Genomic DNA, 13061 nt, shown 5'->3' with positions numbered 1-13061 from the left:
TCGAAATCAGGATACTCGAAAGAAAAATGAAATAACTGTACGAGAGATAACAGAAAGCAAACAACAGGTCACCTAGAAGAAGAATGTTAAAATATGAATTCATGTACACACTTAACAATTTATTTCTTCATGCAAGTATTTAATTTCATTTTAATAACAAAATATTAAATGTTTGTGTATGTTTGTTTTGCTATTAAACAAATTAACACAAGCTTTGAATTTACCAAAATAAAATAGTTTCCCTATAACTTGAAAAAAAACAAAAAACTACCAGTCAAAGCTTCAACCTGCTGGACACTGACGAATTACTGACCAATGTCAGCAACAGGGTCTATACATTAATGAAATGAAAGCTCACAAGACCTATGTTGGCAGTGAATGGTACCTTTGACAATTAAGAGTTAAAAAAAACTGTCAATTATTAGCTAAATATCTTTCACTGAGACTCCATTAAACAAACTCTAGAACCGGTTCACTGGTACTCAATACATTTCCATTTTGTCTTCTCTATTTCTAATAAGCTTTTGCAAAAAGAAAGAGAACAGTATCTACAAAAGCATTTAATAATATATCTACAATAAAATTCATACAAAGGCAGAAACATATATACGACTTAAACAAAAGTTAACTATTAGAAGAAAAATTGTATTATATGGATTATCACATACACTGCATTATCCATTTATATCCAAGATCATGGGAATGTTGTATCTGACCAGAAGCTGAAAAGTGATAAATAATTTTGTTTCAGTCTAACCGAATTATTTGTGTGTCCTTAATGTGAATATTAAAACCAATTTTGGATTTCAACCACCATACTAGTTTGATAAACTTGTTCAGCAAGTTTGTCATCATTTGATGACTGTGTATTGTAACAGTTTTGTTGGAGTATTCTGTAATAAACAAAACAGTTATTATTGAAACCTAAATCCTTTGCTTAAGGATCAACCTTAAATCTCACAGAACAATGTTGTCCTGTGCAAGGATTGCTGTATTTTATTTTAAAAAGTTGGTTGGTTGTCAAACAAATAATCATATTTGTCTTACAATCATTGTTTGTTTTTGGGGAACAGGTTTTTACATTGTCTTTAATAATCAAAATAATCCTGTTATTGAAATTACATGTTTTGTTTTTGACAGTTACATCACTTACACACCAGACAGTCAGTTTGTGGATTATTTAAACATATTTTGGTTTATTGTAGTATTATTACATACATTTCAAATAATGGATTACAAAAATTGCAAAACAACATCAGTTATGACTGGGCCTATTTTGTGCATAGAAAACCAAAGAAAAAAGGAAAACAACTCTCATTTTTTTAAATTTTCAGTTCTAAAAATAATTTATATACAGGAATGAAACTTTTGTCTGACAGAAATCATAAAAATACCTTTGAGAATAACGTGTTGAGACAATGTACCTTCTGCCTCTCCTGAACAAAAGCATAATACTGAGTCACACCTTTTAAGGTCAGCTCATCCATTAAATTAATTTCGTACGGCTTCTTTAAGTACTTTCTCTGTATAAAAAAAAATATCTGAAATAACAATCCTGAAAAAACAAACAAATCTTTCCTCAAACAATCATGCAACACATTAAATCATCATGACAAGTACTATTACAAGAGGAAATAATGTAATGTGAACCATTTAAATTTCATGTCATTATTGATAAACGTTTTTACATCATGATAATCCTTATCATGTACTATTAAAAAAAAAATTATTTTCCACCTTAGCCCTTTCAGTAATAGTATTCACCTGTTAGCTGACTTTCTTGCAAAACTGCAAGGTTTATATGAACTAGATGTCCCTAATTTAGAAGCAATGGACAAAAGGGAAGGCAATTAGTTAACACCACAAACTGCCAACTCTTGTGTTATTCTTCACCAATGAAAAATGGGGTTTACTGCCACATTACAATGCTCCAACAATTGAAATTGTGAGAATTTCTGGCAATAAGTTTTAAACCACAACCTGCAAATTGCAAGTACCCTAACTATCAGGTCATGAAGATAAATATTCCAAATATATCTTTGTAAAAAAACAACAACAAACAACTACACCTATCAAGTTTGAAACCAGAAAATAAAATAGAATTGACATAATAGCAGCAGTACCTAGAATTTTGTGAACCTGACGATGACATAAGAAGGTCGAAACGTTGTTCTGTCCTCTACATAAAATTCTTCTCAACCCAAACTAGCTGTTTTTACATATATAGGATTTTCAATTATTCCAACTTTTCAAGTAATCAAAACATTATTATTAAAACTGGTTCTTTCTTTTATAACAAAGCTACTAAAGTGAGTTACAAATGTCACTTATTTTTAACTGTTGAGTACAGGGAAGGCAACTTTCTGGCAGAACTTGCTGTCAGACTTCTGTTGTTGTCATTGGTGGAGGGTATTTCTCTGGCAGTACTGACTACCAACAGTTTTTGCTTTAAGGAAACACTATATTAATCAAATGTAGTTAATTAATGGGGCCACAAACTGATTAGCAAATACTACTGTATTTTCATTTTAGCAGAACTATATTAATTATCTCTTCACAAAATTCAGAACCAATGATAGGTTCATCATGGTGTCCAATACAGTCTTGAAGTGCATCAAAATGGCAATAGAATTCTAAACTTGTTCCACATGTTGAGTACAGTATTTAAGCCTTATGTAATTTCATTGTTAAATAAGTTAACTGTACAATGTCATTCAAATCCTGTGATCTTTCTCACTTTGGTGTCATGTTAGCTAACATATACTTTGGAAGAAGCCTCCTTTAATTTATCTGTACAGACATTTTTTCTTCAGTTTTGATAATGGATGGAATTTTATTATTAATTATGCCTGACAACAATTATACTGTTAACTACAACTTTCTAGTACTTTACATAAAAGAATAATCCACATCAACTGTTTGAGTCTTAAAAATAATTGGTTTTAGCCGAGAGTGGAGCATGACCATCTTCATATTTATAGACATAAGCAATGAAACAACCATATGTTAGTGACAGGAACTAAGCCTAACATACCATAAACTGTTCAACTGTCAAAGGGAACGTTGCTGAATAAAGAAGAATCTGACGTTCCTTTGGTAGATAGCTAATTACTTTATCCAACATACCCTTGAAGTCTTGGGACAGTAGCTTGTCAGCCTAGATTATGAGACAAATAATTTTATTAATATTTAAAAAGTACCAAACTTACATTTCAAAGCTATAATTCTCATTCTTAGGCACATGTACATGTAGTCAAGTGTACACCACCAACTTATTCCAAGCATTATCTACTGTTGTCTAAAACTCAATTTATTATTATTACTGCTACAAGTGAAATGTTACAAGAAAGTTTATGTAACAAAACCAATCATTACAAACAAAATTTCAGGAGTTAAAATGATTTTCATTTCATTGTTAATACATTTCAGCATAAACTCTCTCTCTCTCTCTCTCTGTGTAATATTTCTTTTAACAAATAATTTTCTCTATTATATCTACACTGACAACACTGAAAAAAATATGTCTGTACCTCATCCAAGATTAGCATGTTGCATTTGTCCATCTGAGTTACATGTTTCTCCATCAAATCTAGTATTCTTCCTGGTGTGGCTATAATTATGTGAACTGAAAATAAAAATCACAATTTAGAAGAGTATATTTAATTTTCTTAGTGAAAAACTAATATTTCTGATTTTCAAATTAGTATTCCATAGTTACTTATGAAATTTTCAAAATTCAAGAGTAACTCGTTAATTTTATGAGAAACCACAAATATCTGTTCTTATCTGTAACATTTATGAAACATTTAAATGTTCTGAAATATTCCTTCCAGTTGACATCAAATCAGAATGATTAGCATAAAACACCCATAATTCCACATCAAAGTTTAGGACTTCTTTAAATTTAAGAAATCTCTATGTACTGATAATCCTCCATTAACCCTAATTACTTTACTAGCTAACCCAATCAGGACTTGTTTTGATACAACAAAAACATTAGTCCAACTTGACTGTGAGTGAGAGATAAAATAACTTCAGAAATAGTGTCCCTGGGATAAAAAGTGGACAGAGAAACACAAAATACAATTTAAGTAAAGTTCAATAACCCTATAAATATATTATTAGACACCCATCACACACCCAGATAACTTCACATCCACATTTTAGCTTAGAAGGTTTCTCATGGAATAAATAAAAGTAGAGGGCTCTGTCATATATCAAAAAATAAACATTTCTGAGATGCCCAGAGCCCACATGCCACATTTGGTTCTGCTAGTTACAAGTGTAGGAGTTCATGACAAACAAATTCAAAAACAATGTGAATTAACAAAGACTTATTATTTGACAGATTGTTTAGGCAGAGTATTCACGATGAAACTTTGTAGAATGGACGACAACTGCCTGTTGTGGAGACACAGTGTAGAGGACGAAGTTTCAAAGTCTTCCACCTTTCGTCTACTTGCAGTTGCTGTCCATTCTACAAAGCTTCATCAAACTCTTTTCCTGCATAAGTTTCAACCTGAGCTACTCAAGAGGGACAAACTCTCTCTATCAATCAGTAGCAGAGCTGTAAAGTGTTTATAATGCAACTTTAAAAACACAAGAATCTACACTCCTGTTCTAACTACCATGTACATCACATGAGCTTTCTGCTAGCACTTGTAACTCCTGTGTGTTTTTAATGATATATTTTGTTGTAATGTTCCTAAAGTTTGCAAGTTAATTTTATATCATTTTTCTCCTTTTGACCTATTACCACACTACAACAACTAAGACAAATTTATTTTCCTTCCATTACACTTTTTATTTCACAACAATTCATCCGTTGTGATTACTTAAGTCTGTGGATTTCACCATACTAGCTCAACATGGTGCTTTCCTTCAATCTTTCAAAAACTTACTAACATTGTAAATTTAGAGAGTCATCTTTTCATTCTATCTTCCAAGACTGCTGGTATCATGAGTAACTTTGTGTGACTATCAAATGTAAGAAAGGAGCAGACTGATTTTTCCATTAAATGACTCACAAACTTTAAATCTGTTACCAGATCAGTCTAGTCAGCTTGTATTCATCTGAGGGTCTCCCTTCCCTACTGTTAAATCTAATGTTGTGATGCTTCTGCTAACTTTCCTTTCAACTTTAATGAATACCACCCCAGATGATATTCCTTTTAGTATTAAAGTCACTTTCTCCACTTTGATTTCTAAGTTTCTTGCTCGTTTATCTTTGTGGTCTATTTGCTGTCATATTTATCACTTTGTTTCAGCTCATCTTGAACTATTTTTTTAGTTTAGGGTCAGTTTACTTTTATTCTCCATTAAGGTGTTTTAGTTTTCAAGGATTCTCTTCATTCTTAAATCCATTTCACTTTTATATATTTAACTTTCACTTTATCAATTCGAACTATGTGAGAGAAAGCAAACTGATTTTTTTATCCCTGACAATACACCCTGGATATATTAGTAAATGATCATTACGAGAAGAAAGAAAAACATAACCTTTGTAAAATAAAATTGCAAGTATATAACTTTAGAAGAGAAGAACACTTGGAATTGTAATTCATTAACAGTATGGCAGAAAAATTTTAAAAGTTGCCATGAGCTAACTTAGGTTATCTTGAGAAACAATTCTGGATACTAAATTCATGAATTTAAAGAATTTTCATACTTTTCTATCTGGATTAGGCATTTCTTTTACGCACCCTTTGGCATGAAATTTGTAATGCATTGACTACAGCTAAGAAATAAAAAACAACATTTAGTGTAACAGTATTTCTTTAAAACTTGTAGTGCAACTTCAAAAAAAAATAAAACATTTATAATTCTGAGAAATAATAATTAGTTAAGACAGCTAAATATTTGTCTGTGATTTAAATACCGAGTGAAAGAAAATATCTTATACTATCATTCTGCAGAGTGGAAAAATTTAATTTTTTTCAGATATTTTAAGATGATTTCATCGCATCATAACTGGAAAAAGAAAACTAAATTAATATTAAGGAGTTTCAAATTTCATAAGTATTAGATTGCAGGATGCCACCACCACTAAATAAATTAAGACTAAAATCATTACTTGCCATAATAGATGAAAACTGACATATGTACATTTAAAAATCAATCTTTATATTCTGAAATTAGGTTTAATTTCTGTACCTAGTTTTCCTAAAAATAAGCTTGTTAAATGGTTCAGAATTTCAGTTTATTATGAAAGATTAAATTACATGAAAGACAGTAAATCTGAACTGCTGTGTAAACTGGGAAATTTACTTTTTTCTAGCATTTGTATCTTTTCATTGTTGTTGGAATGTTCTATCTAAGGTAATTTTGTTTGTTTTTAAAACCTCAATATTCTTATAAATGGAACAAAATAGTCTTGGACTTTCTTTAGGTATTGTTAACATTGAAACTTTACAATATCATCCTTTCTAAAAACTCCCCCCTCCGATTCTCTTGCTTTTTCAAGAGAGAACAAAAACACTATTTCATGCAATTAAATAACAGATTCACACCATTTTCATAAATTCTCATGATATCATCTTTTAAACTTGTTCCACCAGTTGTAACCATCACTCGTGCTCCAATGTATTTTGACACTTCAATGCAAATCTGACTGGTCTGAAGAGCTAACTCTCTTGTGGGTACCATTACAAGAGCTGAAAAACAAGAATAAAGGGTTTATGGTATAAACTGACAAATATATCTCAAAAATCTATTTTACTTAGGTAGAAAATCTGTAGTAAATTAGTAACTATATATACTATAGCAAGGTAAGATAAATATAAAAAAAAAAAAACACTAGTAAAGAACTAAAAAGCAAAAACAAATGATACACATTTTTATCTTCCCCTTAAGAATACATGTACTTCAAAATAAGTTCAAGCTAGCTGCCCAACCCTTAAAGAAAGTCAAATATCTTGATGTTCTGCAACCCCTTCACCTTGACCTCAGTCCCTGGGTTCAACCTCGTAACAACTTTGTTGTTCTTAGTGTAACTTTTAACTCATTATGCATTCACAAAATTTTGCAAATTATCAGTAAACATTACAAGGCTTTTCAATGGAAATGTTATTTTTATTATTAAGTTTTTAAAGATGTTTTTATTGATTATCTAACATACATTTTGATTTTAAATGGATATCACAAAATTTGCAAATCTTATGAGAAATTTTTATAACCTCCAGATAATTATCACGTTTGTTTTTCAAGGAAAAACTTTATATTTTATGTATATTATTTGTATTTTCAGTATTGAATCCCTGCATGATTCAGTTGATCTGAATTATACTGACCTTCAATCATGCCCAGCTAACATTACAAAAGTTACAATGTTACTGTATTCAAAATATAAAACTGGTCTTTATAGAGTAACCAGTCTTGGTTGCATTTTAGTGGACCAGTATATTGTAAAATAGTCACATTTTAGTTATAATAAATTATACATGTATAACATTATTAGTATTTACAAAGATAATCTCAACAACTAATTTTTCTTAAAACACAAAATGGTAAATAAAGAAGTACAGCAAACAATCATTTCCGTCTAGTTACAAACTTTGTATTAGTTTGCTGCTTGCCACAAGTTGCTAAGCCTTAACAAATTTTGTACATGGACAATATGAAATATCCAAAAATTATAAATTACTATATCAATTCCACAAAACTGCACTATAATTTCTTAGACTTAGTAACTAAACTGTATTTGTGTCGAAAAATATGAAACTTTGAGCTCACTGAAGTTTTTGAATCTAACATATAAAAGGTTTGTGCCTGAAAATTTCAAAAAGGCTGAGAAAAGCATTAGAGGGACATTCTGAGCTTTCAATTGGTTATTAATACATCAGAGGCAGTAGTAGGCAGGGACACTGTCAGAGTTAGTAAATGTAGCAGTACCTCAGCAAACAGAAAAGATATATTCTGGTTTATCAATAATAATATGAGTTCCTAATTTGTAACAAACTACAAACTTTGTATTTGGCCACTGCAAACATTGAACCAATGTTGCATTCAACATATCACACACACACAAATCAATATTTAGATGCATTTTTAAAAAATTATTTCTCAAATAAAAAATTAATGTATAATACCCATTTCTACTGACAACTGTAGGACAAACCTAAAATATCCTAGAGATAACTTTACAAACTATTAATAATCAAAAATAAATCTGCGAGGTTTATTTTGATTTATTCCTATTTTTGATATGATAAATTCATCTGTCTTGTTGATGTGTGTATTTGTACCACTAATATTGTTTCATACATTTAAATTTAAGTGTAAGCTAGTCCTATCATTTTCATTAGGTTTTATATGTGCTAGAAAACTGATTCATAAAACTTTTTGACAGTTTATAAAATAATGTTTGGTTCATACTTATTACAATCTTGCTGGCTTTATTGATTAGATTTTCCTGTTTGTCTTATACGAATGTTATTTTAACACAGTTAACTGAAAATTTCAGCATATAATTTATTTCTTAGTATATATGCTTCGTTTGTTTTGTTTTTTGAATTTCATGCAAAGCTACACGAGGGTTATCTGCACTAGCCGTTCTTAATTTAGCAGTGTAAGACTAGAGAGAAGGCAGCTAGTCATCACCACCCACCACTAACTCTTGGGCTACTCTTTTATCAACGCTTAATGGGACTGACTGTCACATTATAATGCCCTCACGGCTGAAAGGGTGAGCAAGTTTGGTGTGACAGGGATTCGAACCTGCGACCCTCAGATTATGAGTAACGTCTCAGTATTTATGCAATAACAAAAGTTAATACAATGCTTTCTCAGACTATGGTTCATTCTTTTAATAATTAAAGGTTCAAAATAATTTAAGATAATTCACGGAACACAATTTTTACAATTCACAAATATTAGGAAATTTTCAGTTTTTTTTTTTTTTTAAATGCAAAGTGTTTCTCTTTGGTGTTTGTTTACAGTTTAATTACAGCAGATGCCATAATTCCTGCTTTAACAAAAATATATTTTATTAATCGTTCTAACGACCTCATTCTATGTTATTTCAAAATGGATCAGCAATTTTTTTTTTTTAAATAAAGAAATGGGGATTTCTTTAAGTCCAAAATAATAAAAATTCACAAACTGATTGGACATATAATACTTGTAATGCCCTCTATTGGCCATCAACAGTACCTTTGCCCATAAACACAAGCATCATGATAAATGACATTTAACAACTAGGCTTCAAACTGTTAAAATGTTAATACCATCATCCTCAAGAAAATACAACTAATTTTTATGGTTGTGGGCCCTCACATTTAGTTATGGCTGCTTTCCTCAAGTTGTGTTTAGATTCATATACTCTCTTTTCGCAGCACATGATGACAAAAAAGAAATATAAATCAGGTGATGCTTAATTACTACCCTCCGTTTGCAAATAGTTCACAGCTAAATATAATTTTACAATTGAAAATGTGAAATAGGCACAAGTCAAACAACAATAAAAGTTATTCATGTACACAATAATGAAATTATTTACAGAAACAGTTATCCAAGAACTATACCAGCATACAGCCATGTCAATACTTGTCACTGTGATTAGTTGTCATATGATGAATCAGATACTGTCACACTAGTGTAAAGCCTATAAAATTCAGAGAGTCAAATTATACTCAAAACATAGTAGTAATCAAACTCCATTACCACCTTCCAAGACTGAAATATAGCATACCAGCCATGAAGGAATAATATTTATGTATAGTAACTCTGAGCAACAAAAGTTAAGTCTCCACATTTCATGAAATAGGAGATAAATTAATGTAAGAATCTGAAGAGGTGATGCAAAACTGACGTTGTTAATAAGTGGTCAAGAAGAATCATGAAAAATCATTTATATGATAGAGATCGTGGTCAAGTACAGATCTGGGCACTGACTTAATGGTAAATATGGGCATGAATGAAAACAGTATGATGCAAGAGTTGGATGGATGTTTATACATATTGTTACTAAGAATAACCAAACACAGGTTTTGAACTATAACTGGAGACATGCACTTTACACATGATTTTAACCCAAGACTATTCAGAAATAATTTGTTTAACAGTGCAGAGGAAAAATGTATCTTAATTCATGCACAACTACAGCGAGGCACAGTAGGGAGTCAGTATATGTTTGGGACAGCATCTTGGTCAGTGGTGTTGGTGATTTAATACTAATGGTATCCTGACCATTGATACATACAGATCTGATACGCTATGCCATTTCCCAAGGAGTACAATTCACTGTGCTTGAATTAACCTTCCTGAGATAGAAGGATCCTAAGCATACAGCATGAATGAATATCTTTAATGGCAGAAAAGACAATGGAACCTTGCAGCTATACCTTGACCTGCACAAATTACAATGCAAATTACTGAGGCTATTTGGGCTGATACAAAAACTGGTTCAAAAGAAAATGAAACAACTCAGTTGAATTCAGGGGAGGAAACTTAAAACAATATTCTACAGTTATACCTTGATAAACTGTATGGAAGCATGAAAACTATATTATAAATACAAGTTATAAACTGCTTAATTCAATTAAATAAGATTATTTTATTTGCTTACAAGAACACTGAGTTATAAAATAATGAAACCTAGAAAAACGTAATAAACAATCGTTAATATTTGTGAGGACAAATATATAAAATTAGTCTTCCTGTGTAACTATGAACAAAATCAGAAAGTAAATATACAGTACTGACTATTACATTCACACAAGGAATGTACTACTTTTGGAGACAGAACAGCAAGTAATCCTAGACACTGAAAAGATGATTAAAATGTTGGTCAAAGGGTGTAGAGTTACTTTTTTCTCCTTGACTTAAATAATTAAAATGTAAATGTTTTAATATGATATTTTGAAGAAATGAGTAAAAATGTTTCCTTTCAGTGAGAAAGTTAAGATAAATGACCAAGTTTGTAACTCAAAATGACCAGCTATATACCATAACTTCTGACATGTTTTGTGTATTTTCAAAGTGCTGACTGCTCCAAGTGCAAAATTATTTTCATGTTAAGATTAAAAATAATTTTATTCATTTGCAAAGCTTTCAGATTTTCTTAATTTTGTGCATAAAGGCTATCTTGTGCTAGTTATCCCTAATTTAGCACCCTAAGACTAGAGAAAAGGAAACTATTCAATCACCCCTTTACCAACTCTTGGGATACTCCTTCACCAACAAGTATAGGGATTAACAATAACATTATAATCCCACCAAGGCTGAAAGTGACAAGCATATTTTGGGAGAACAAACATTCAAACAAGCAATAATCAGCTTGAAGGACAAGCACTATAACCACCTGGCTATTTCAGTCCTTCAAATTTTGTAACTTGAAAACTTTCTTCATAATTTTTGTTTCTTCAGTAAAAATATTTTTACTGTACAAGATAAGCTCCTTTGACCAACATAAAACAGTATAAAATAAATCTAAAATATCCTTTTTTTCTCTTTCTAGAAAGACTTCATTTTACAAGGCTTGATTAATAAACAGTCATCCAAGACAACTTATGATTTTCATAGTGGAACAACTTAAACATTTGTGTTGTCCAACAAATGATTAATGACCTGGAACATACTTACTCAAAACAACATCACAGTCCACTATACTCATGCCCACAGATTATGTTGACCCTGATCCTTGACCAAAATCAACAGTAAATATCCCTAAGTATGAAACTGAAAATCTGAACCCCAAACAAAAGTATTTTTGGACCATTTTTTTCTTTTGTTTGTTTGTTTCAAAAAGATTACTTTCAAAACATTGTTCTCCACACTTGTGTGTCCACAACAGGACATCCATTTTATGAAGTTTCTCAGTTTTATTATTAGCAAATAATGCCATTTAAGTCGATAAATTTTATCGTGGACAAGTTGCACCTCACGTATACTTTATGAATGTAATTTTTCCACAGTACAATTCATACAGTTTAGTTACATCACCACACATTATACTGTGCAATAGCTGTATGCATACACTTATGCATGCAGGAATTTCTGATGAAAATAAATGCTGATAACACACTTAGCAAGATTAATGTCTAGTACAGATGCTTATGACAACTATTATGGTTATCTCAATTTCTTCACCATTTAAAAACTTCCAGCAGGGACTAAAATTATCACATTTACAAAATCAAATTTGGAGTTTTCTTTATTGATTACAGTTAAAACAGTGACCCCTTCCAATTACAAATGTACAGGTATAAGGTTGATAGACAGACATGACCGTTCAAAAGTTAGAAATATGGAAAGCCAAGCTATGAGGAGAGAAGCAGGAAATACCAGAACTTAAAAAGAACATAATAGTAACTAATTGTAAGCCAAATTTTATGAAAGTTGTGATCAGTACAAAATAGAATAATGATAAAAATTAAGGCTAACTTTATTCCTCTGTAGGTTAATACAAACTAAAAGCATGAATGACAATACATATCAGTGGCATGTATTTAAATATAGTACTCAGCCATTGTCTATATTATGCAGACATAGCATCTGTGAGAGTTCCCATACAAGTTTAGTCTTACTAAAGGCTGTAAATTACAGTAATTGGCATGCATGCCAAGCTGGTTAGAATGAAATAATTGATTATTATTGGTCAAGACTGCTTATTTACTTGATATACTGTTACCATTAGCATGATTTGAGATTATTTCTTCCCAAAAGTAATGAAACTTCTGGACAATAAAGCACCAATCAGTTGAATAAATAAGCAGTAACACCAACTAAACATATTAATGCTCTTTTTGAAATAAGATATAAAACCTCAATCTTAAATAGAAGGAAAAGACCCAGAAAACAAATGTTACAATTTTCAAACTAAGTGAAACTGAAGATTTTATAAATAACTTCTTATAAAATTGAGAACTTAAAATGTACACATCCAAATACACTGTACCTCTTACCTTGTATATAGTTAACACTGGTATCCACTTGTTGAAGAATTGGAATAATGTAGGCACCAGTTTTGCCTGTTCCATTTTTTGCACGAGCTAAAATATCCCGACCAACCAAGGCAATTGGGATGCTCACTTCTTGAATAGGTGACGGTTTTTCCCAGCCCT

General features: G+C 30.9%; 1 protein-coding gene across 1 annotated transcript in view; it reads right to left on the bottom strand.

Moving 5' to 3' along the window:
* LOC143233379 (ATP-dependent RNA helicase me31b-like) overlaps nucleotides 1-13061 on the bottom strand; it is a 55004-nt gene that overhangs the window by 14237 nt on the left and 27706 nt on the right. Inside the window, 5 exon segments of the mRNA XM_076469564.1 lie at nucleotides 1395-1523; nucleotides 3035-3157; nucleotides 3531-3625; nucleotides 6510-6653; nucleotides 12903-13060. Of these exon segments, the coding sequence (XP_076325679.1) occupies nucleotides 1395-1523; nucleotides 3035-3157; nucleotides 3531-3625; nucleotides 6510-6653; nucleotides 12903-13060 (649 nt within the window).

The sequence above is a fragment of the Tachypleus tridentatus genome, chromosome 12 (genome assembly GCF_004210375.1).
Source record: "Tachypleus tridentatus isolate NWPU-2018 chromosome 12, ASM421037v1, whole genome shotgun sequence".
NCBI classification, from domain to species: domain Eukaryota; kingdom Metazoa; phylum Arthropoda; class Merostomata; order Xiphosura; family Limulidae; genus Tachypleus; species Tachypleus tridentatus.
Note: the sequence above shows the minus strand (reverse complement) of the source record. Positions and strands in the feature narration are given on the sequence as shown.